Below are 24,558 nucleotides of genomic sequence, written 5' to 3'. Positions count from 1 at the left end.
AAGGGCAACTGTTCCCACTTTGGAGAACATCAGCGCCTGTTGGCCGGTGACTTACTGTTTGCTAAAGCTATTTCACACAGAATGAACCTACTTGGTGGTTTTTTCACAGCGTCTGATAACTTCTGTGCCTGTAGCCTTCCTCAGGCCGGAGCGCTCTGTATCGTAGCGTTGTCTTGTAAACGGCTGTTTAAGCTGCCCTCAGGCGCCGCCACTCTATGAAAGCTGAACCGGCTTTTTCTCCTTGGAGGCGCCCGGTCAGATTTCTCTCCGTGCCAGAGCGGCAGGCGGGCGCTGCCGGGCGGGAAGCTCTGCCCGGGGCTGCCCTCGCCTCTGCCCGGGGCTGCCCTCGCCTCTGCCCGGGGCTGCCCTCGCCTCTGCCCAGGGCTGCCGGCGCCCCCTCCCCTCTCCCCGGCGGCGGGTGCACGCGCGGCTTCGGGAAGCTTCGCGCGGTAACGGCCGGCGCGAGGCGAAGGGGGGCGTCGTTGCCAAGCAACGGCCGCCGGCGCGCGGCGCTTGCGTGTGGCGCTGCCCGCGGGCTGGAGCGTCCGGAGCGGCGCTGCCCTGAGGAGGAGGAGGGCGCTTTCGGGGCGGACGTCCGGGGGAGCGGGCAGCTGGTCGCGAGGTACAGGCGAGGAAGGCACTTTCCTCCGGGGAACGGGCGGCGGGCAGCGGGCAGCCTGCCTAGAAGTCCGGGGCCCGGGCCCGGGCCTGGCCCTGCCGACAGGGCCCGGCGCTGCAACGGGCACCAGGTGTGCTCCAGGCTGTGCGACATGGGCGTCACAATGGGTGTTTGAAACGTCAGACCCCAGCAGTTCAGAAGCTGAGCACTGGAGTGGGAGGCTGGGGGCCTCAGGTGCTGCCTGCTTCCACCTCAACAGAGATCAATATCCCCCGCCTCCCTTGGCATTTGGAAACTACCGGAGTTGTGTTAGTGTTGAAAGAAGGGGAAGGTAAGAAGGTTCGTAAACGTATTCAAAACCTGTTCTTCAGGCAGAATTATTTGTGTGGAGTGAATGCAGCCTGGCCCAGGCACTGAACTGCACCTGGGGGGCAGAAACGAGCCAAGGGTTTTGTGCTGGGGGAGCTCCGGTTTCCCTGTGCTGGACATGGGGGGAAGGGTGTGTAAATCACCCCCGAGCCAAGCAGGAGCTGCCTGAGCAGGCTTGATTCTGGCATTGCCCAGTTTTGCAGTGCTTGCCTGAAAAGGTGGCGTGGAGTCCTCTTTTCAGAGCGGTGTCACAAATGTGGCTTTGCTTGTGGTGTGGGTGCCTGTGACGTGCGGAAACAAACTTCACAACTCAAAAGAGTTATAAAGCAGGTATGTTCATTATGGTGCCGGGTGCAAGGGGGATCGCTCCTCCTAACTGCACACCGTTTCGGTAAGCAGGCAAATATTTATTACACAAAAGCATACATATTCATATGGTTACGCAATACAAAACATACATGTGAAGTGAGGCGGAGTGGTTCCAAAGGTTTGTGTCAGTAGTTTATGTTATGCATGATCTGGTGGTCGTTTACTTCTTCAGGGGTGTTATCTTCCTCTTTTGTCTTTTAGATGAACTTCAATCATTTACACGTGCTCTCTTCTTACTTGATGATTTCAGCAGTTGTTAACAAGTTCTACCCGGTTGTGTGATAAGACTATCATTGCAGTTCCTGTTATCACTTCCTTTGTTTAGCAAGTCAGTCCTTGACAGATATCAATATCTAAGTGTTTAAAAGCAGATAGTTATGTCTGTAGATGACCTGCTGCTCTTCCATCTCTGCTGCTTGCAGGGAGAGATGGCAACTTGCTTTTGGAGAGCCCCCCCCCCTCCCCCCCCCCACCATGTGAAAGTCTTGTTGAGTCTAGCCTAAAGTGCACTGGCTTGCTCATTGCTTTCCCCGTGAGTACCCATTTGCAGAATTTGCTGTACTCTGGTATTTGGCAGCCCAGAAATGAATCTGTCTGCTTTATTTTTCTTCTGGAATGGACCGTAGTAATGCAGCTTGTCCTTTGCAGCATCTTCTGACAAGCTTGAAACTTAAGATTAGGAGACTGGTGCAGACTGGTCAGCAGGTCGGCTTCTCTGCTATAAATGGCCAGGAGCAGTTCTTAGGTGACTTTCCAGCTTCAGGTAAGAAACTCAAGTTTGCAAAGAAATGGTGTTTTCTCGAAGGTGAAAAGTTGAACAGAAACCAAACCTGGTAGACACGAATGCCTCGCTTAGCTGACAGCTAGTCCAGATTTCACCAACTAGCGTAGCCATACCTCATGTTCATGCTCTGACCCTGCTGGTGCTGCCTTGCTTGATTCCTTTACCTGCCTGAAAGCCAAGTGTGACCTGTTGTCCCTTCTAGCTTTTCTTGGAGACGTACCCTCCAGGTACCGGTACCTGCCAACCTCCCGTCTCTCTGACAGGTCTGTTTGCACTGACATGTGAAACGGGGACATTTAGCTCCTTTCTCACAGTTGTCACTTGGTTGGTTTTTTTGGTTGTTGTTGTGATGGCCTGAATACACAGGAACTCTTGGATAATTTATTTGAGTATTTTTGTGGGTATTGAAATGTAACTCATGAGTTAATGTGATTTAATCTTGCAATGAAATGAATGCATTTTCAATTCCTCGCTATCCTTCCCCTCGGAGGAAGCTGCCCTTGCAGCAGCGAGGCAGTGCCCAGCCCGGCCTGGCTGGGCTTCGCCTGTCCTGCCCCGTCCCGGGAGAGCTGGCCTGCAGGTTGTGCCCAGGGCCTGGCTGGAGCCAGGCAGTGTCAGGGCAGAGCCGCCCCAGCGAGCCCTCCCCAGGAGGGACCGGAGCAGGTCTGTAGCGTGGGGCTGGGCCTTGCCCCAGGCTCGGCCTCAGCTGGGGTTTGGCCAGGGCCGCGGCTGAGGGGAGGGGCCGTCGGGGCTTTCCCTGCCGGACCCCTTCCCTGCCAGCTCGCGTTTCCCCCAGGGCTGGTCCCTGGGGCGGGCTCTGCCTTGCGCGCCGCTTTCTCTTCCCCTCTCCTTGCCCCTGCCAGAGCGGCAGGCGGGCGCTGCCCGGCGGGAAGCTCTGCCCGGGGCTGCCCTCGCCTCTGCCCGGGGCTGCCCTCGCCTCTGCCCGGGGCTGCCCTCGCCTCTGCCCGGGGCTGCCCTCGCCTCTGCCCGGGGCTGCCGGCGCCCCCTCCCCTCTCCCCGGCGGCGGGTGCACGCGCGGCTTCGGGAAGCTTCGCGCGGTAACGGCCGGCGCGAGGCGAAGGGGGGCGTTGTTGCAAGCAACCGCCGCCGGCGCGCGGCGCTTGCGTGTGGCGCTGCCCGCGGGCTGGAGCGTCCGGAGCGGCGCTGCCCTGAGGAGGAGGAGGGCGCTTTCGGGGCGGACGTCCGGGGGAGCGAGCAGCTGGTCGCGAGGTACAGGCGAGGAAGGCACTTTGCTCCGGGGAACGGGTGGCGGGCAGCGGGCAGCCTGCCTAGAAGTCCGGGGCCCGGGCCCGGGCCCGGCCCTGCCGACGGGGCCCGGCGCTGCAACGGGCACCAGGTGTGCTCCAGGCTGTGTGACATGGGCGTCACATTGGGCGTTTGAAACGTCAGACCCCAGCAGTTCAGAAGCTGAGCACTGGAGTGGGAGGCTGGGAGCCTCAGGTGCTGCCTGCTTCCACCTCAACAGAGATCAATATCCCCCACCTCCCTTGGCATTTGGAAACTACCGGAGTTGTGTTAGTGTTGAAAGAAGGGGCAGGTAAGAAGGTTCGTAAACGGATTCAAAACCTGTTCTTCAGGCAGAATTATTTGTGTGGAGTGAATGCAGCCTGGCCCAGGCACTGAGCTGCACCTGGGGGGCAGAAACGAGCCAAGCGCTTTGTGCTTGGGGAGGTCCAGTCTTCCTGTGCTGGAGATGGGGAATGAATGTTTGGAAGTGACAGCTGCACCCTCAAAAGAAAAGAATACTCATGATTTCCACTGTGTTGTACATCCTTTCCCAATTTGGATTAAGCCCTCCTGGCCACACTTCCCTGTGTCTGTAGTAACTGCTGGCCAAACTGCCATAAAGTCACCATGTTAAATGCAACCCTGCGGAAAGGCCATGCACTTTGCGGCAATCCCTCGGATAGCCGAGGTTTGTTCCCAGCTTTTCCTCAGGGCTATTCTCCATTCAGCACTGCTGAGGTACGTGCCTGTGATGTGAAAGATTAGAATCTGGGATACCAGAACATGGAAACTTTGCAGAGCTGTTGATACTCTGAAGATCCAGATCTGCAAGGATGTGAAGCGAAACCTGCTCATCAGTGGGATTTTTGAGTAGTGTTTTCCCTGTGTCAGTGTTAGACGACTCAGATTTGTTGTTAGGAAGGATAAATCCTTAACTTTTGTATTGCACTTGTAATCAGCACATCTCAAAGAGCTCAAAAAAGATGGTAATTTATATACATGGGGTCTTTTAGAGATTAGCAGATGGCTTCTGCATATGTGGGTTTTGTTCCTCTAACACTGTAACTAGTTAGTAATACGTCTCTTAACGCACCAGTGAGATACGGTCTTTGAGGTTCCCACAACAGGTATTTTGCCTCTACGGAACCAGAGTTGTGTCTGGACAACAAGGTAATCAGAAATTTCTATATGCTCAGCTACAGAGTTCTGTTTTCTTTTGAAGAGATCCTGCTGCCATGAGGAGGATGAGAGCTGGCGGTTCTCATCTCAGAGGTGAGGGGCTGGCGGGAGGCTGGGGGCTGATGCCTGCCGGAGGCAGTGTCCCTCCCCGCCGGCCGCTGCGGGCCGCGTCCCTGTCACCTCTCATCCTGCTGCCAGGCCCCTCGCAGAGGGCTCTGGCTCCATCCTCTCCCCGCCCTCTGTGGGGCAGCTGGGGACCGCTCAGAGACAGCCCGGCCCGGCCAGCTCTTGTTGGGGCTGCCCAGCCCCACCCCCCCGGCCTCTCCTCGCAGAGGACTCGCTCCAGCGCGTTGCTGCCGTTCTGGCACTAGGAGCCCACAATGGGCCCAGTCCCGTCGCGTGGCCGTCCCAGTGCCGCAGTCAGGGGAGGACTCCCTCCCCTCCGCCCACAGACTGCCCTCTTGCCAGTACAGCCCAGCGTGGGCTATGGCGCTGTGGGAGGCTGGGAAGAGCCTCACCCCTCCCGGGCGTGAAGCCCTGCCGCCAGCAAAACCGTTTCATTCTTTTCTCCCAGCTCTCTGCCCATGCGTGGGCTCCCAGTCCAGACCTGCACATCCTGAGCATGGAGGCAAGGCGACGGGGACTGTCCCTGCGGCTATCACTACCTTTGCGGCCGTCGGGACTTCCCTGCTAACACGGCTGCAAGACCATGAGGTGAGGCAGGGGAGGCCTTAGGGCTTCCCTCTACGCCCCCGGCTTCCCCGGGTGCCGCGGCAGAGGGGTGTCGCGCCTGACGGCACATCTGCCCTCCTGCAGGCAGGCGCTTCGTCCCCAAGCGCCGATCCTGCTCACGCTGGACTAATGCCACTGCTCCCCGCTCCTTTCTCAGGAGCTCGCAGCGCTCTCCTGGGCAAGGCAAAGCCGCTGGCATAAACCCCAGTATCTCTCCCGTGCCTCAAGGCCCAAGTGCCCAAGGCCCCTCCTTAGCTTTGGTTCGGGAACTGTCCCAGCCTGTGTGAGGAGCACCGCTGTGCCTCAAGGTGCAGGGTGCTTGTGGCTTCCCCTCCTTGGGGCATGGTCTCGTTCCCACACCTTCCCCTTTGTCACGGTCCATTTGGATCTCTCAAATGTACGGGACAACATACTCTGTGACTTACACTTTTCTTTCATCAGCTCACTAAGAAATACCATAAACAAAGAGGGGCTCAATCCCCTTTTGCCCAGACTAGTGTATGGCGTGAATTCACTTCTTCACCAGTCAAGTCACAAGGCTTCATAATTTACAATCCATAACTCTTAATCCCGTGCGCCCGTGAGCAAAAAAACCCAGCTAGTTACCTAGCCGACAGCGAGAGTGCTCATCCTTCCTCCTCCGTCACGGGGGAGGACGTGAGGCCGTCCCCCGTATCACACTGGGAAGCATGAAAGCCTCAGCACTTCAGCTGCTCTTGGATCCACTTCAAGAGCTTTTTGAGTAAGCTCATGTTTTGTACCCTCCAGTTTGCAGCTTTGGCCTATACCATTTCCATAAGTTTGTGGATTCTGAGGAAACTGCCAGACAAAAGAGAATGTCTGCAGGAGACAGCAGTCTGCAGGTGGCAATGGCTGCATCATGGCTCGTTAGCTCTTTCTGGCCACCTGCCCCGCGTACGTGGTGCTCTCGCTTTGCCCTAATGGCGCTGCTCCCCACACACATCAGGCCTTAGCCAAAATGCAGCAGGACTTGAGCGAACAGTCGCACCCTTCCTTGGCTGGCACTTTCCCTCTGACCTCTGCCATCCCCCGTGCTCAGCAGTGACTTCCTCGGCTCCCGCATGGCCTTTCACGCTGGTGGAGGCGATCTCCCTGTCTGGCTCTCTGCTAGCGTCACGTCACCGAAATCGGGAATAAACCTCGTAACACCAATGTAGTGTTAAAAGGCAGGCATTCTTCATTCACGGTGCCGGGAACACGGGGGATAGCTCCTCCCAAATCGTGTTCACCCAATCAGTTCAAAAATCAAACATTTATAGGCATATGATCGTAAGGTCAATACATATTCATCAGGTTTCCATACAAGGATTGGTTAAAAATTCTTCGCCTACCATGTAAATGTCCACGTATGCTCACTATAATTTCTTGGAATTTTACTTCCTTAATCTTTTGAGTCGGAGGGTTTCTTGAGTGGGTGGTCTCTGAGTCGGTGGTCGCGACCTCCCCCTGCCGGAATTGCCTTTCCTACAAAGTTCACTTAAGCTTGGCAACACTAAATAGACCTTCACGGGCTGTCGGTCCAATATGCAATCATTCACCCCACAGTCCTTTGTTTTAAGACAAGACTATAGAATGAATAATTACCTACCCACCGGACCGTAGAACTGACCAAGGTGTTCCTACTTTCTGACTGCTCACTATTAAAATAAAACGTAATACCATGATCACAATGTTACACTTAACTCCTTGATAATTAAATCAAGATGGGAAGGGTTCGGTGGGTTCTCGAGCAGCATTGCTGGTGCATAATGTTCTTATAGTTACAACTTGCTACAAATTCACAAACCTATTTTCTAACCCTATTTTATTTTAATTCCCTACCACCTTGGTTACAGTCAGAGGTGCCGCGGAAGATCTTGCTGTTCCCCATGGCTGTGCTGACCAATGCCTGCAGCTCGTACCTCGTGCCCGTGTCACACAGATGATCTGGGGGGCAGCAGGTCTCTCTCGTGGCTCCCTGGGAACGCGGGCAAAGCCGGTCCCATCGCTCCCCTTTGTGGTCTGTCCCCAGGGCGACCGAGTGGAGACATACCGGGAGCTGGAGGGCGTCTTGCAGGGAGACGACGGCTGTTTGACGAGCGGTGTCGTGAACCGCCTGATAGCTGAGGCGTCCCGTGACATGCGGGCAGCCCAGGTGAGCTTGTTCCCTCTCAAGGCCACCAAAGGAGCCTGCCTCTGCCCCCGGTGTTTGGGGAAATACAGGGTGGCGCAGAGACGTTGCTTGGCTATTCAGAGCCAGCGGAGGTCCCGAGGGAGAGGCTCTAGGGACACGTCATTACGGGGAATTCGGAGAGGGAACGCAGAGAGCTGTGCAGAGAAGCAGACTCAGGGCTGTTTCTAACGGAGCAAGAGCTAGCTTCAAGCTCATGGTTATTTCTCCTGCCTTGAGCAAGAGCCATAGGAATCCACCAGCCCCACGGAGACGTCCCGGGGCGGGTCTCGAGTCTGTGACCGTTGCTTCCTGGTATCTGCATGGAGAGGGAGAGGGGCCAGCGGCACAGGGCTGCGCCGGGAAAAAGCCTCCCTCGTCTCACCGGGGAAAAGCCTCCCTCGTCTCACCAGGGAGCCGCTCGCCTCCCCCAGCGTAGAAGAGGCAGCAGCTGCCCAGCCCTGAGCACAACTGCCCCGAGGCGTCTCGTAGAGGAGACGGGCTCATTCCGCCTGTCCGAGGGCCTCAGCCTTTTTCTCGCCAGTGTTTAAGCTGTGACGCTTTTGCAGGGCGTGGCAGGTGATGTGAAGATGGCCGCTAGCGACGTCCTGGTGGCTCTGGCCCGCTCCCACTTCCACTTTGTCATGTCCGAGCTCCAGAGCCACCTGAAGACCATGGGGAAGGCCCCCGATGAGATTGTGCTCCTCACCTTGGGCAAAATGGCCCGCAGCTATGGTACGGCTCCTGGATAGGGTAGGGGTCTGTGATAACAGGGAGGAGGGGCCCTCCCCCCTCCCTAAATGCTCTGTCTTGAGCTGCGGAGCTATGGAGGTGCCGTTCCTCCTTGCTCCGTGCCAGGGCTGGCTGGCAGCTCTGCCTTACCAGCCCAACTCCGGTTCCTGAAGGGTGGGAACCTGCTGGAGACAAACCCGCAGAGTCTCTGCCCTGCACTGTCCTTGGCATTTCCCCAAAGGGCTTCCCGGTGTCCCCCTTGGGGAAGGCAGCCCTCCCCACGCCCTCTGCCATGTCCCTCACGGCCCAGCAGCCCCAGCCTTGCCAGGGATCGACCCCAGTCTCCCGTGTCTCTCACTCACCCTCTCACTCCCTCTGTCCCTGCCTTCTCTGCAGCCCTGCGGTGCATCCCCTTCGTGGGAATGACGCTGCTCGCCCTGCGTGCCATGCTGAGCCGGGTAGGGAGTGGCCGGATCCTGCGCGCCATCTGCAGTGGTGAGTGTCGGCTCCTTGGCCAGGGTCCCAGGGCCAGGGGCCGGGATGGCCTTTGATGCCTCCGTGTGATCTCAGAGGGAGCACGGTGGACGTGAGCCCACAGCAAGGGCCTTGGTTATCCCAAACTGCTGCGAGTGTGTAGAAGGAGCGGGGGTAGGCCGGGAGGCTTCTGTGGGCAGGACGCGGCGGCGCTGCACGGAGGAACTCCCGGGTCCCTTCCCACAGCTTCCGTTCCCCTGCTGTCCTCTGGGTTTAAAATCCCTGCTCTGAAAGGGCGCGTACGTGGGAAGGGAAGGGGCTGCAGTGAGAAATGCTGGAGGGGAACGGGCCGTTGATGAGGAGAAGGGGCAGTGGGCAGGAGGAGAGAAACAGTGGGGTCTTTGAATCCAGACACCTGAAGAGAACAGGTGGCCCTCGGATCCAGAGCTGGTCCTGGGCTTAGCCCTGCCGAGCCTGGGACTGTCCTTAAAGCAGGCTTGGGCGTGGATGCAAGGTACCGCCCCTGCTGCAGTCTCTCACAGGCTCCCTTTTCCTTTCTCCTGGTGCAGCTCTGGAGCAATGGTCGAACGGGGTCAATACGTACTTCTGCAGCCAGGAGCAAGGCCCCTTCCCTCGCAAGGGGGTGGCACAGTTCTGTGAAGCCATTTACCCGGTCTTCCGCTACGCAGTGGTAAATTGGCTGGACTGCAAGGAGGAAGAGGTGAGAAGTGCTGCTTTCCACGCCTGGGGCCGCAGCGGGGATGTCCCCGTCGGTCGATGGGTCCGTCTGTGCCCAGTGGGGTGCGAGCAGAGGGGCGAGGGGAGGGGGGCTCCCTGGCAGGAAGCAGCCGAGCCCTGGGGCCTTTCTGCAGGGAGGGCTGGGGTACCAGCGTGGGGAAACGCTCGCTCTCCTCTGGAGCGAGCCCCTCCCCTGCAGGACAGAAGGGAAAGGGAAACCCCTCCCAGGGGGAAGGGCAGACGGTGTCCCAGGGATGCTGAGCGCTAGGCCCACCTTCAGCCCTCCAAGCAGAGCCTCCCCCTTCCCTCTTCAGGACAAGCAGGCTGTCCTGGGGGCGCTGGCTGCCATGATGGAGGTCCTTCTGCATGAGGAGCAGCACCGAGAGCGTGGCTGGGAGCAGCTCCTCTGGCTCCTGCCCCAATATCAAGAGGTCCGAGACACCTCCCGGGTCACCAAGGTGAGGTGCTGCACAGGGCCCGGCGCTGCTGCCGGGCTGGGTTCATGCGAGTGCCACGAGGTGCTGGGGAGCTGCGGGGTGCCAGGAGGAGCTGAGAAGCCCTTAGAGAAGGAACAGGGAGAGCAGAGGAGGCCTGAGGCTTCCTGGGCTCTTTGGGCAAGAAAAGAGCAAGCCGGTGGGGCCAGGAGGGAGGCAAGAGTCCCTGAGACTTCTCAGGAAGGGAGGCATTGCCACCTCCCTGGGGCTCTGTGTGCGGGAAGAGCTTTGCCCTAACGCCCAGGGCCATGCGCAGTCCAGTCCAGTGAGGAGCAAGGGCTGATGAGTGGGAAGTGCCGGGAAACGGAGTTGTCAACAGCGGGCTCTCTTCAAAGCAATGAGACCTTCCCGATGCTGCTCTGAGGGGAGGGCAAACAAGAAGCCCCGTGCAGGGGGGTTTCCCCTGGGAGCTGGTGCTAGGGACTCCCCTTGTCCCAGATGTGCTGGGTTTCTCCTTTCCCAAGTGCCTGTAGGTGGCTTTAGCCTCCCTTTCCTCCCCCGGTCTCTTGTAGAGCCTCAGCTATGTCCTGGAGATGCTGGAGGGAGTTCAGACCCCAATCCCACAGGGCATGGCTCTAGCCATCAGCAGCGCTGTGCACCGCCAGGTAAGGGCAGCCTGCGCCCTGCCGCTGGCGTGGGGCCCGCACGCCTGATCACCTTGGAGGGCAAAGGCTTGCCTGCGGGCAGGGCAGGGCAGGGCACCCCTCTGCCGGGACCTTTGTGCAGGCCAGCAGCATGCCAGGATTTGTGATGCAGGTGCCACCTTCAGGCTGCAGGAGGCCTGATCCTGGCTGCTTGGACCAGGCCCGAGGGGCAGCCCGGTTCCCACAGCAATCTCCCGAACGGCCGAGTCGTGGGAGGACTCTGGGGCGCCGGCACCCTAAGGGCAGCCTTTCGACCCTCCTCAGCCTCAGCTCCTGGGCGGCCTGGGCTGCTACAAGCCTCTGCGTGTGCTCGGGGCCACCGTTGCATGGGCTGGGCTTTGGCTGTGTGTGCCGTGCCCAGAGTGCCCAGGGCGAGGAGAGCGGAGAGCACCGTTTCTTTCAGGCCCTCTCAATTCTGATGCGACTTCCTCTAAAATGGACCTTGTTCCCACAGCTCTCTGATGTGACCAAGGAGCCCAGCCCAGCCCATAAGGCAGCGCTGTCCCGCTGCATCGTGCTGCAGGGTAAGGAGAAGAGACTGGGCGATGGCCTGCCCTGCCGTGGCAGCTCTCTCCCTGTCCTCGGCAGTCGGGAGCAGCTGTCTGCTAATGCAGAATGCAATTTCTTACCCGCAGCACAAATCTGCCCCGAGGACACAGTCACGTTTCTGCAGTCCCGGCTGAGCGGTGGGAGCGAGGCCGGTTGCGTGGCAGCCCTGGGCCTGCTGGGAGCGCTGGCCCACTCAGACGGTCAGTGCCATGCACCAGGGACACGAGGCAGGGGTCAGGGCTGCTGGGCTGAGAGCAGGAACCGGCTGAAAGTGGTGCGCCTGCACCCACTAGGAGCTGCAAAGTGCAGGTCCCCCAGGCGAGCTGACGCCCCGCGACAGGGATCGAGCTCTCCCCCGGCAGTTAGAAACGGTGGCACAGCAGGGACGATGCTCCAAGCTCAGTAACACGGGCAGGCTGGTGGGTGGGCAGCTGAGCGGGTTTGCACAGGAGCTGCTTGTACCCATGCTGTTTCTCTCATTCTCTGTGTTCCTGTAGCGTTTGGTCCCTATAAAATAGCCCTGCCTCTAGAAACGGAGTTGCTCTGGCTACACCGCTGCCTCCTGTGAAGTCAGAGTCAGGCCCTGCTTTTCTGTCCCCTTGGTGTGCGGAAAACTTGGAAGCTTTAAAAGGGATCCCCTCTGCCATCGGGGCTCTGCCTCGACGCACACCTCTCCCTATCTCTTGCAGCACCTGCGACGAGGGAGAAGCTGCCCCAGGTGGTGGAGGCTGTGCGGTCAGTGTGCAACGACCCCAGTGCCCAGGTGAGCTTGGTGGGGAAGGGACCATCGCAGGGTTGGGTTTCTCTGCCAGGCGAGGCAGAGAAACCCTTTGCCTCGGGACAGAGCTAGGGTGCCTGGGGAAGCGCCAGCGCATTGCCCGGGTGGTTGGTGATGGCTCCTCCCCGGGGAGAGCTGGCAGAGTGGGGCAGGGAGGTCGCTGTGCTCTGTGGGGCAAATACCCATCCAGCCTGGTGCTGAAGCCCAGCCCTGATGCCAGGAGCAAAAGCTCCTGCCGTGCCCTCATCATCGCTCTGCGGGCCACAAAGGCTGCCCCAAGCAAACTCTTTGGGTTCAGAACAGGAGGCTCATAACCACACTCTCCCCTGGCAGGTGCGGAGGGCGGTTCTGGAGTTCATCAGGGAGCTGCTCAGCTCCGGCTCCCCCAGCTGCTGGGCGTGGGATGTGGTGGGGCACATCTTCAACGAGTTCAGCCGGACCTCGGGCAGACTGGTGAGGGCCGAGCAGGACATCCGGGGCTTTGACCGGTGCCTGGACTGTGCTGAGAGCTCCTGCAGGTGTCCTTGGCCATGGAGAGCTCCACGCTGCAGGGCCATCGGCACCAGCACTGCCGTCAGAGCGGCTTCCAAATGGCCGTTCCTTGTGCGTGTCTCTGCTGACGTTGGTGGCGATGTCAGCGGATGATGTGGGTTTACGCCTGGGCGTGCCACCCAGGACCGCGGGGCTGCGTGTGCACCCCACGGGCTGAGCTGTGCCCACAGGCACCTTCAGCAAAGCCGCCGTGCAAAGGGAGGGGCTTGTAGGGACGCGACGTCCTCCATCCTTAAATGCTGATGGACGATCAGCAAAACACAGCCAGTGCAGACAGGTGGGCCTGGCTAGAGGAGCTTTCTGTGGTGGTCTCGTGCTCTGGCCCTCCAAGGCACACCCTGCCCATCTGATAACTTTCTGGGGGCCCGCATCCCTTCTGGCAAGGGGACAGGCCGTTTGGCAGTCCCTTCGGTGGGCATTTCCAGCGGGGTGCCCAGGAGATGAAAGCTGGGGATGGCCGAGCCTCCCGCTGACTTGCCACGGATCTTCCCTCTGGACGGAGCTTCCCTCTAGCTGGGAGATCCGTGTGTGTCGCTTTGCTCTGAGGCTCAGGGAGGCTCTGCTTTGGGAGCAGGGCGAAGGAAAGGGCTTCCAGGTGCTCCTCCGCATCCATCGGGCTGGGCGCGCTGCCACCAGGGCTGGCACTGAGCACAGCCCTGCTGAAGGGCACGTTCCTCACCTCTGCTTTGGTAGCACGATGGCAGCATTTGGGCTGTGGGGGACCGTGCAGACTAGCAGTGGTGCCCTCTGCTCCCAGGCTTCCCCGGGTCTGAGACCTGGTCCTCGAGCTGGCTCCGGCTGTCCTTGTCCTCCTTCAGGAGGTCAGTGCTTCCAGGAGGCTGGCGCAGGAGCACTGGTGGGTCCTGCCTGAGCCTCATCGGTCGGGAGCTGAGAGTAACGGGGGTTTTGCCAACTCTGTCTTGCAGGTGGCAGGAGGCCTTTTCGCCTGGGAAACCCAGGAGGATGGAGCTCTTCGAGCGCTCTGCATGGACATCCTGGGCTCTCTGGATGTCTCTCTGAGAGGGATGACCAGAGTAAGTTGACCTCTGCCCATCTGCTGTGGCCACTTCTTGCCTTCAGGACGTTTTCCCTCGTTCTCCCCCATGCCCTGAGCCTCTCCCTTCACGTCGGCTGAAGCGCACGCGGCTCAGGGAAACGCAGACCGTTCTTTTCGTCTTCAAGCTGAGTGGAAGTGCCAATGTGGTGAATTGCAATTGCCCGGTTCTTCTCCACAGCTCCTGTGGCCAAGGCTGCTGCGGTACGTGGTGCCAGCCCAGTACAGCGGCATGCTGATCCCGCTCTCCCACTGCCTCCAAGCCCTCGTTGAGAGACGGGAGAGAGCAGGGTGCAAAGAAGAAGAGGAGGAGCTGGATGCCGTGGACTGCCAGGAGCAAGGTAGGAGCTCCAGTGAGTGCTGCTGGGCTTGGCTGGGGGTCAGGCCAGTGTGTGTCTCCCTGCGCCTCACCAACGCTGAGCAGGATCCCGGGAGAACCAAAGGGCAGAGACAGGCTCTGCTGCGGGGCACGAGGGGCTCTGCCTTGCATGGCCCCTTGCCCAGCGCAGAGGCCTGTCTCTCCTGCTGGCAGTGCTCTCCTGGTGAGCTGGGGCTCGTTCCTGGCCATGCCAGAGCTGCCTTCATCTCGTGGTGGGCAGCCCTCGGGAGCGCCCCCCGGGCCAGCGCTGCTGCAGCGCAGCTGCTCTCAGCCCTGTGCGGGGCCATCAGAGGTGCGAGGGGCAGGGCATGGTGGGGGCTCGTCGGCTCACCCAGCCTTTCTGCCTCCCCGTAGGCCAGCTGCCAGCTCCCCAGGCCCTGTTGGCTCGACTGCTGGTGAGTAGTGGGGCCCCGGGGAAAGGGCTTTTCTGGCCAGGGGTGGTGGGGCAGCCTGGGGCAGAGATGCTGTTGAGGCCAGTGCTGGGACCCCCCGCAGAGGAGGCAGGATACCCCAGCCTGCCCGAGCCCATGGAGGATCCCACTACTTTCTCAGGGCTGGCAGCACTCTGGGTGACACCATGGCTGCCCACTGCTGGCCGAGCAGCGCCAAGCTCCCTCCCTCCCGGGAGAAGCTGTGGCTCTGGTGGCAGGAGTGACCCTTCTGTCCTGCCCTTGCCTAGGTGGTGGCAGCGGCTGCTTACGGCAGCAGCCAACACGCAGTCGCAGCCTTGCAGCTGCTGCAGGCGCTCCGCGGCAGGATCCACGCAGCCGTGGGGGCGGCATGGGCGACCCAGATCCCCCTCCTGCTGCAGTACCTGGAAGGTAAAGTGCGGGTGGGGAGGGAGAGGCTGGTGGGGAGGAAGGCGGGGCAGGGAACTGTGGCTCCCCAGCAGGATGGAGGGGAGTTGTCCCCAGTTGCCCAGCTCTTGCTCTGCTGCCTTTCCCCTTCCAGGGAGCCAGCACTGAGGCTGGGGGCAGCCATCCCCCGGCGTCGCTTTGGCCTAGGGGATGGATGGGGCCGTTGATGTCCCCTTGGACGGCAGGTCTTGGAGGCACCCCCATGTCCTGGTCGGAACGGTGTTTGGGGGAGGGACGGGACTGGTGCTCCTGGAGGGGGTGCAGCCCCTGTCTTTGGAGGACCAAGTGCCCAGGCCAGGGCCGGTTTGCAGCAGCCGTGCTCGGCAATAGCCAGGGAGAAGGGCTGCAAATGGGCAGAAAGCAGTGCGTCTTTAAGGAGAAAGTATGTTGCTGGTGGGTGCTGTGACCTCAGTGGTCGGAATTGCTCTGGGAGCTGCACTGACGGCAGCAGTGGGGATCAGCTGTGGTCAGCGCACCCTTCCCCACCATGAATCAGTGGCTCTGACAAATGCCCCTGGGACCCCTGCGGTGTCTTTGGCCTCACAAGGGCCTTGACGTTGGTGCTCGTAGGCACCTTCTAGCCTGATGGCCTGGGACTTTTGGGAGGTCTGATCGCAGAGGAGACCACCGGGCTCTTCTTGGCTGTGAGCTTAAATAGCAGCGAGAGCTTTTGTTCCTCTTGCTTTCTAGGAAAAACCGAGAGCTCCCTGGACTCCGCAGAGTGGGAGCACCGTGTGCTTAAGGTACAGCATCCTTGCGGGGGTGTCTCAAATAGAGAGGGAGAAGAGGGAGCAGACAAAGCTGTGGGAGGCAGCTCGGGGCTGCCTATGTAGGCACCAGGAGGTGGGGGCACCTCCCGAGCGCCCTGCGCCTCCCCCCGCAGTAGGTGCCTGCCCGCTCGGAGGAGCTGCTGTCCGCACACGTGCCACGGCTGATGGCTAATGCCCGCTAACGCTGTGGCACGCGCCTTAGCACCGCCTCCTGCTCTACGTCCGGCGTGCCGGGGTGTCTCGCCTGAGGTGTTAGGAGAAGAGGGAGGCTGGTGAAAAGAGGGTTGGGGAGGAGACTGCTCTTCCCAGCAGCTCTCCCCCCGCCGCATGCCGGGACACGCGAGTGTGGAAAGGGCCCGGGCCAAGGCCAGGGGAACACTCGCTTCCTCTCCTGCTCACCCCAGTTCCTGCGAGCGTCGCTGGAGCCCATCGAGGACAAGGCCTGGACCGTGGGCCTGAGCCAGGAGCTGAGCCAGCAGCTGGGCAGCTCTGCCCCGAGCTCCTGGGAGAAGGTGTGTCTCCTGCCCGCGCTGGGGCTGGCGCCAGTGCTCTGCCCACACTGGCGGTTTTCACTGCTTCCCGTGCCCCCAAAAGGCGCTTACCGCGGGGCTGCCCCAGCGCCTGGCTGCAGCCTGGCATCGCGGCCGGCCTGGCCTGTGCCCAGGGGCAGTCGAGTCCGTCCAGGCCAGCCCTCTCCTGACAGGTCAGGCCGTGACCGCATCTCGGGCTCGGCCTCTTCTCTTTCAGCTTTTCCTGTACAAGGCTCTTGGGACGGCGCTGGCAGCTTGTCGGGACCTCAGGCACGTCCAAGGGCAGGTGCTGCAGTTCCTTCAGGAGACAAACCCTGTGGAGCTGTCTGAGGCTCAGGTGAGGTGATGCTCATGTCCTGAGCATCCCCTGCCTGCTCCTGGGGGAGAGGGAGGGCTGCTGCTGGCCCTGCTCCGCACCTGCTGGATTTCCCCGTTGCTGCCATTTCCCCCCTGCCGCAACGTCCTGCCTGGCCGTTGTCGCTGGCCACAGCTGATGCCTGGGCTGGGGCCGACTCCCTCTTTCTCTGCGGTTGCAGGGAATGATTTTGGTTGTGTCTCACGCTGCCGAGAGCCACTTCCACCTGGTCTTGGACACGGTGACTATGTTCTCTGCCGCTTTCACCCGGCACTGGTTTTATCGGGCTTCCACGGGCTGGAAGGTAAAGGATCCAGGGTTTTGCTGCTTGGCTTTCCTTTTTGGCCCTTGTTTCCACTTCTACACCTGCAGCAGCCAAACCGTGGCAGCTGCCTTTAGCTTAGCTCTCTTGGAAGAGCTACCTGAGACCTGTGTTTCAGAGGGGACGTCCTGGCATTGGGGCCCCTGAAGTGTCTTTGGAAAGGACAGGGTTTGACACCTTGTGGATCAGAGCCACCCAGCTGGGGCAGCTGCAGCACTTGCTTGCTTGCAGCCGCGTTTCCCCGGCAAACCTTCAGCAGGAGCTAGCAACGAGGGGGTGGGCACCGTGTGACACTCTGCCTCTCCCTCCGAGCTGAGGGTCAGGAGCAGGGGCCTGGTGAAGTCTCGCTGGCTCTGCTGCCCCCCTGGGGGCTGTGGGGAAGCCTTTCTGGGCAGGGCAGGGCCCTGCGGAGGGAGCGGTGCCGCCTGGCCTGGCGCGGTGAGCAGACTGCTCTCATCTGCACTGCTGCCCCGCGCAGGCTGCGCAGCTCTGCGCAGGACCGTGAGCAGCTATGGCAGATACCTTTCCACGGGAAGGTGCCAGGCGGCTCCCCGCCCTCTCAAATCAGTGGTAAAACTGCCAGCAGTGTGTGTGATGCTGGCTGCACCCTCCTCCCCATCCCCATGCGAGAAGCCAAGCTGCGGGATGGGAACAGCTCCCGGCCCCGCAGCTTGCAGCTCGAGGAGCGGCTTGGGAAGCTGCTGGGAGGTGCCCAGGGAAACAAGGAGCTGGTGAGGCTGCGGGGCAGGGCCTGCCGCAGGAGCCCGTGGGAGTGCCGGGGCTGACCTCTTGGGGCCTCTCTGTCAAAACAGGTATGGCAGCAGCAGGACGTGGAGAGAGCCCAGGCCACTCGTGCTGCTCTCATGCGCACCTATGGCGGCATTGCGCTGCGTGCCCCCAAGGAGCAGCTGCTCACCCGCGTGGATAAAGAAATCCTGGGCAACATCCTGCAGCTCTCCAGAGACAAACAGAGGGTAGGAGCATGGGGCGCACAGGGCAGGGATGATGCCTGGGTGCCCCAGCTCCAGCCGCTTAGGGCTGGGGCGTGCTGAGATGGGCGGTCTCTTTCTAAACATCCTCCGAGGAAGGGTTTGTCTGCAACGTGGAGGCCCAAAGCCGCCATGGGCTCCCCCCGGCCATGCTCCTCTTCAATGTCTCAGCCCTTCAAAGAGTTCAAGGGGTGCTTTGCTCTCTTTGCCCTCAGGACTTGCAGCTCAAGCTCGCCCTGGTGCAGAGCATCACGGAGGTCAGCTGTGCCATCCAGGCTGCAGGCGACCGCGGCAGCTTTGAGATCTCCTTGAAGCGGGAGGCGACGCGGACCCTGCTGGTGAGTGGCCATAGCTGGGCGAGTCTTGGGCTGCGTCATTAGACTGGTTTCCCCAGAGGCACGATGGTCTTGAGGCTTCATGTGCGCTCCTGGAGCTGTGTCCCAGGCTGGTGGGGCCCTTGAGTGCTCGTGCTGCATGGCTGTGGCTGAGGAGCCGTGTCCCTCCTGCGGTGCCTTTGGGGATCGGTGGGGGTGACGGGGCAGTGTCTGTCAGCAGAGCCTGTGCCCGGGGGAGGCGGGAGGGCTGTCCCGTGTCCCGGCCCGCTGGCAACTCTGCGCTTGTCTCTCTGGGACTTGCAGGACTGGATAAAGGGGGAGCCCTGGGACTCCCTGGTGTATGGAGTGTTTCAGGCGCTGGAGGAGTTGAGGTGAGGTCTGTTCCCTGGGCTCTGGGGACTCCCGCTATGCCCCGTCCCAGCTGGCTGGGGTGGCCCCAGTGGCCATGAGCATGGGGCCGGGAGCTGCTGGGGCTGTTCATCAGTGGGAGGGTGTTGCCCATTTTGGGTGTCTCCCAAAGGAGGGGAGCCCCAGGGGTTCCGTAACTGGTTGCGTGGAAGGAGGCAGGAGCTGCTGGAGCTGAAGGCAGTGCTCACTGGCCTGGGCTGGGGGTGTTGGGTTTGGAGCCCTCGATTAGGAGGAAGCCAGTTGTGGTTTGAGCCACTCTGGAGAGGGCTAGTAAATCCCCTTTCTGTTTCCTCTTCCTTTTTCCTCTGGCCAGCAAGCTGAGGCCGCCTCTGAGCAGGGAGGAAAATCGCAACCTGCTGGCAGTGTGCTGCCAGAGTGTCTTGTCGCGTCCTCCCAAGGAGCGGATGAACAAGGGAAGGAAGGCAGTGAGGGCAGCTGTGAACATGCAGGTACCCACTGGCCAGTGCCTGCCCACCTCTGGGTCAGGATCCCACCTCAGCGCATGCTGGCACCCCCCATGGTGTAGAACCCCAGCTCTCCTTTCCCGCTCTCAGCTTCTGCACAGGAGCTGCATGGAAGATCTGGGCCATCTCATAGGAACCCTTCTGGAGGCGGAGGAGACGTCTGCCTGCTTTGATGACGTGGTCCAAGTGAGTAGCTATGGGGCAGCAGGGAGAGTGTCATGGGGGCAGAGAATCGAGGCCTTAGAGGGTGACAGGAGGCGGCTGCCTTTCCTGCAGGAAAGTGGGCCTTTGGCTCTTGGCCCTGAGGCTGTGCGTCTGGCCAGGGCCAGGGGCTGAGCTGGGGGACGGGAGCACCCGGCCACTGCAGGCTCAAGACAGGCCGAGACGTGGGCCCTGCCAGCAGGAAAGCCAAGAGCCAGCCCTGAGCTGGGTGAGAGCAGCCTGGGGGAAGGCTGGAGCGGGGATCCGCCGGCAGGGAAGCAACACCTGGCTCAGGGCAGAGGCGGCTGGAGAGAGTGGAGCAGTGCCAGTGCTCGGTGGGGCTGCGGACCGCGCCGGCAAGGGGCCAGAGAAGGAGGGAGGGGGGTCTCAGGGAGAGAAAGGTGCCTGTTGCAAGAGAGGTGCACCCTGCCCCAGGTCCTGAAGGGCTGGCTCACCTCGGCCAAAGAATGGGAGCGGGACAGAGCCCTGTGGGTTTGCGCCCATGTGCTGGGCGCTTGCAAGGAGCGATCTGAGCTCGTGGTGAGTAGAGAGCCCCCGCGTGCTCTGGTGCCCCCTCCCCACCATTCACGGCCTCGGGAGGGAGCCCTGCCTGGCTGGGTGCTGGGTTTTGGGGCTCCTGGGATTATGAGGCAGCCCAGCTGCCCGGTTGCTGCTCAGGGAGCAGGATGGGCAGTAGGGGCGAGCGGGTGCCGGGGCTGCCTGCAACCGTTTTCCTGCTGCTCTCCCCTGCAGAGAGGACACCTTTGCAAGCAGTTTGGCTCCCTGGTGGGACTGCTGGGGACTCTGACCAGCGACTGCCTGGCCATGTCCCGCCAGAGGGCGTTGGTCTGCCTTGGCCACCTTCTCGAAATACAAGGTGAGGAGAGCAGGCGCTTCCCAGCCTGATCCTCCCGCCCTTCCTGGCCTGGCGCCACCAGGGTCCCACCGGGCCAGGGCCCTGGGAGGGAAGGGGGAGGCAACGTGCTCGGCTGGTTTTGTGCCCCCGCCCTGGGAGCCCTCTGCCTCCCCGACCATCTCAGGAAGGATCCCTGGCAGAGGGTCTCTGAGTCCCACCTCCCCAGGGCATGGGTGAGGTTGGGTGGTCAGGGCCATCCCCCACTGCCGTCTGAGAGCACGATGTTGTCACCAACGCTGGGGACTGTCCCCCTCCACATGTCTCCCCTGCCGTGTTCCAGGAGAGAGCGAGCGTGGTGAGACAGCTCACTCGGATGAGGTCCCTGACATTTCAGAGGGTGCCTTCCCCCTCGCTCCCTGCCTGGAGCCTGCAGAGACAGGCAGCTACCCAGGCAGTCTCCAAACTCATCCCTGCCAGGGAAATAATCCCCTGCCGAGCACAAGAGCGAAAACCAGTTTGCTGCCCAGAGCAAACTGGGCAGGGAGGAGGGATGTGAGCTGCAGGCCCAGAGCGTGCTGTGGAGGGTTGTGTTTGACCCTTTCCTCTTCAGGCAGCAGGGTCTGCCTGTGCTGAGGACGGAGGAGGTTTCCTGCCTCCCAGAGATGACGGTGGCCTGTGCGTGAATAGGGGATGCAGCTGCTAGGAGCAGAGGCTGCTGAAACCCTGACGCCCCAGCAAACGGTTCAAGGAGCAAGAGGGCTCTTTCCAGCGGGGGATTTGTCCGCCACTTATCAGGCTTGGGAAATCCTGCTGCAGGATTCAGCAGGAGGGGCCTGGCTTTCCCTGTGGCCTTCACTGCCACCACTTGTGTTGTGCTTTATCGGTATCTGGGGCCAGAGGTTGGGTTTCTGTAGGTGTGAGTCCTCTGTTCTCCTGGTGTTTGTTCCAGCCAAGACCATGAAGGTGGTGCTGCAGGCAGGTGAGATCGGGCGCCTGTGTGAGGAGCTCAACAGCCCGGACACCCAGACTCTGGTGGAGACCTGTACCAAAATAGCAAAGGTAACCGGCCCTACGAGAGCGGCGTGGGGGCCCAGCTCCTGGGCTCCTGCACGTCTCCCTGCTCCCCTCCAGAGTGTCTCGCTGTCTCCCAGGAGGGCTGTTGTTGGCAAGGAGCAGGAGGCTTTGAGACAAGACTGTCCTTCAGGCACGCTGGAGCAGATACCGGGGGGTGGGGGTGTGTGTGCAAGTGCTCGTCAGAAGGAAAAAATTGGTATATGAGCAAACAACATGGGGGGAGACACTTCCAAATCGGTTAGCTGCATCAGATGTAAACGGCACTGTATGCACAGTAGGAGGGCCAAGCGATTGCCCCCTCCCTGACTGCCGAACTAACGGTCCCGTGGAGTTTCCTTTTCTTTCTGAATTGCTGAAAGCAGCGCTGTGACACGGTCTCTCCTGTTCTGGCTTCTCTCCAGGCTGTTTGCAAGTACATCCCTCCAGCACAGGCACCGGACTTTCTGACTGTCGTCCTGGATGGCCTGCTGCATGTCACACCCACGCGTGCAAGAGCAGTGTGGAAGTGGGTGTTTGTCTTCCTGGTGGAATGCAGGAAGGAAATACTCCAGGAGGTAAAGGAGACCTTTTCTGCCATTTGACTTTGTCTTGTCTCCTGTTGCCTGTTGCACTACTCCCTGTGCAGTTGGCATGGGCTCAAGAAACGCCGCCTGTGTGCCGAGCCGAGGGGCTGCTGGTGGTCTGAGTGGTGCATTAGCAAGTGCTGCTGGCGTCTGCTCCAGCTGGTGACAAGGATATGGGCACTTCTTGTGCAAAGTTTCCCGTTGGTCCAGGTCCTACCCATGCGTGAGGCACTGGGAGGCACCAGCCTTGCCATTCTGCCCCTTCCTCTGGGGTCACTGTCAGTCCTCCGTGCCCTGGGACTCACTTGACCCTGCTCTTTCTTCACGGGTCCCCAATTCCATTCCTTATCGTGGCCACGGCTTCTAGCTGTGAAAAGCTCAAAGAAATACCCCTTCCTTCGGGGGAAGGCCCTCTGAGTGGCGAAGGGGTTAGCGCTTTGGGAAAGGAGGGTAGAGGCAAGGAAAAGTGTCCCTGGAGAACTGGGTTCCTCTGGAAGGCATCTTCAGGCTCTCAAAGAGCGTGTTTGGTTGTGCTCTTGCATGGCTGCAGACCCATGCGGGAGTCATTCTGGGGCTGGGTGTGAAGCGTGGCCGTGTCCTCTGTGTGCACACAGGGCACGCAGCTGCTCACACGGTTGGGCCCAGACACATTCAGTGACGAAGGCTGCGCGTGTGGATGCGTGCAGGCGTGCGTGTGAGGGCGTGCGTGCATGCGCAGGCTTGCCGAGAGCAGACTCGGCTCCAGACGTGAGCCAGGGTCAGGCAGGTGGAAGGGGTGAGGTTTTGAGCTGGATCTGGACCCTGCCAAGGGAGCAGGCATTGCTCCCGTGCTGAGTGACTGCGTCTGGGTCCCACAGCAGGTTCTCCTCTTCTTCCCTTCAGGTGCCAAAGATCCTGAACACCCTTTACACCTACATGCAGCAGAGCACCCACAGGCCCTTCCTGCTCCATGCAGTGTTTCTCCTTGCCCGCTTTCACCGGGAGCCCACCATCAGCAGTCTCCTCCAGAAAGGTCTGCCCATGGACAGGTACGTGCACTACCCACTCCCCACTGTAGTCAAACAGAGACCACGTAGCTTGCTTGTACTGGGAGGGGTCTGGTTGAGGAGCAGGTCTTTTTTTTTTCTGCCTGAACTGTCTTGAGTGTGGCAAGACTGCGTGCTTGTGTCTCTGCCGTGAGTGGGGTGTTCTAAGCCCCATTGCAGATGAGGAGGTTTGAGGGCACTGCAGGACTGCGAGGATACGGGCTCAGGGGCAAACGTCTCTTCCCTTGCAGCGATGCCGTGGAGCTGTGGAGGAGCCTGGGGAGAAGCGCCTCTGGGATTCAGATCCTGAGGTGCTTAGTGGAGAAACTAAACAGAGCAGGAGACCACCGCCTGGGGACTGACGACTCTGCTTGTGAGCGACACAACCGTCAGACTGCTCTGGAGACTCTGACGGTACGTTCAACGGCAGACACGTTCCTGCAGCTTTGCATCTGCTTTCTAACTCGTACTTTGGTGCGAGGGAGTCAGGTGCCCTTTGCGGATGCCCCCGGAGACTCCCAGGGTGCTGTGCTGGGCCGGCCTCAAGGAGTGTGGGGAGCCGGGAACGTTTTGTGCTCCTGAGCCACAAGGCTGTCGCAGAAGTGACAATTGCGGACTGTAGCCCCCGGCCCCAGGCAGGCTGGTGGGAAAAGGCCTTGCCTGAGCAGGTGGTTCTCGGTCATTTTTCTCTGCAGATCACCCGTGCCATCTCCGAGGTGGTGCTTGCCCTGAGGAGCATGGAGGAGCTCAGGCAACTGCTTCCGCACATCCTTCGCAGCCTCCTGAGGTGGGCCAGTGAAACGCTGGGTGAGGAGAGGCTGCGCTCCCCCATGAGCGGCTGGAGACAACTGTTCCTTGAGGGCAAGGTGCTTGAGGAGAAGCCGTGCAGGTAAGGAGCCGAAGGGGCAGATGGAGACACTGCCTCAGTTCCCCTCGCCAAGGCATGTGCCTTTGTGGGTCTCAGGGAGCGCTTTGCCGGCCCCGCTTCCTAGAATGTGGAAACCGGTCGTTGTGGTTGGTTCTCCTTCTGTTCCTTCATGGAGAAAGTCCAGCTCCCAGGCGGGAAGGTCTTACGTAGCTCGTACTGCGGATGGCTGTCATCCTACCTCCCGTGTAGCCTTGCATGCACAATCGCATCGCACTCCCTCAGCAGACCCCCGGTGGGAGCAGTGACTGTCGCGGGCACTGGTGTCAGTCATCCCAAAATGCTGGTGGGAGGAGGTATTAGGTGTTGCCTTGGTTGGTATCCAGCATGGAGGCAGGCCAGGGCTATGGGTTTTCTTCTGCTTCAGTGGGTTTGGGGCATGAAGAAAATGCCAGAGTCATTAGCTGCAGTCTTGAAGGCTACGAAGCATCATTTCAGGGGTACTTAGCTCTGCTGAAGACAAGTCTTCCCCCAGCCTGCTGTGATTTGAGATCTCTTTGGGTTTGTGGTGGTGCTGTTATTTTGATTCGTTTTGTTTGTTTATTTTGTGTTTTGTTTCTTCTGCCAGGATCTTCCTTTCAGCTGTGGAGTTGGTGCTAGGCAAATGCATGGCACAGAAATGGATGCAGCGGCTCCTGAATGGGGCCGTGTGGGCTCGTCTGGAAGACCCCCTGGCTCACCCTGAGGGGGTGCATCTCCTGAGCAGGTAAGAGCCGCAGGGATGCATCTGGCCGCCTCCTGCGGGGCTGTGCCTGGGGAAACGGCTGCTGGGACCCTTCCAGCGTGCCTGGGAAGCTGTCCTGAGCTACAAGACTAGTGTCTGCATCGGCGCAAGTGGGTTTTGGAGACGTGGCCTGTGGCCATCCTGGGTCACTGTGTCCCCCTCGCTTGTGTCCCCTGTGCAGCGTCCTACTCGACACTGGGCTCATCTCCCCCAGTCTGGTGAAGAACCTCTTGCCGGGCTGGATTCCTGCTCAGGCAAGCCGTGGGTAGCTTGCTTTGCTGAGGTAAGACAAAGAT

The 24,558-nt window shown here is 60.4% G+C and overlaps 1 protein-coding gene across 1 annotated transcript; it reads left to right on the top strand.

The window, feature by feature from the left end:
• Nucleotides 1–4,016: 4,016 nt before the first annotated feature.
• Nucleotides 4,017–24,531, top strand: LOC309406652 (maestro heat-like repeat-containing protein family member 2B; the record flags this gene model as incomplete). Its single annotated transcript, XM_082001931.1, has 34 exons — nucleotides 4,017–4,127; nucleotides 7,333–7,455; nucleotides 8,040–8,205; nucleotides 8,599–8,697; nucleotides 9,246–9,397; nucleotides 9,729–9,872; nucleotides 10,421–10,513; nucleotides 11,007–11,076; nucleotides 11,188–11,301; nucleotides 11,791–11,864; nucleotides 12,213–12,332; nucleotides 13,358–13,465; nucleotides 13,667–13,826; nucleotides 14,219–14,259; nucleotides 14,544–14,685; nucleotides 15,412–15,464; nucleotides 15,896–16,003; nucleotides 16,239–16,358; nucleotides 16,558–16,680; nucleotides 17,094–17,429; nucleotides 17,511–17,672; nucleotides 17,903–18,025; nucleotides 18,326–18,393; nucleotides 18,744–18,879; nucleotides 18,985–19,080; nucleotides 19,849–19,972; nucleotides 20,292–20,306; nucleotides 20,901–21,010; nucleotides 21,427–21,579; nucleotides 22,471–22,616; nucleotides 22,865–23,027; nucleotides 23,309–23,502; nucleotides 24,107–24,244; nucleotides 24,444–24,531. The coding sequence occupies 34 exons, from the start codon at nucleotides 4,017–4,019 to the stop codon at nucleotides 24,529–24,531; spliced, it is 4,173 nt and encodes a 1,390-aa protein (XP_081858057.1).
• Between the last annotated feature and the right edge of the window lie 27 nt (nucleotides 24,532–24,558).

The sequence above is a fragment of the Phaethon aethereus genome, assembly GCF_964289735.1.
Source record: "Phaethon aethereus genome assembly, chromosome: 7".
Classification (NCBI taxonomy): Eukaryota; Metazoa; Chordata; class Aves; order Phaethontiformes; family Phaethontidae; genus Phaethon; species Phaethon aethereus.
Note: the sequence above shows the minus strand (reverse complement) of the source record. Positions and strands in the feature narration are given on the sequence as shown.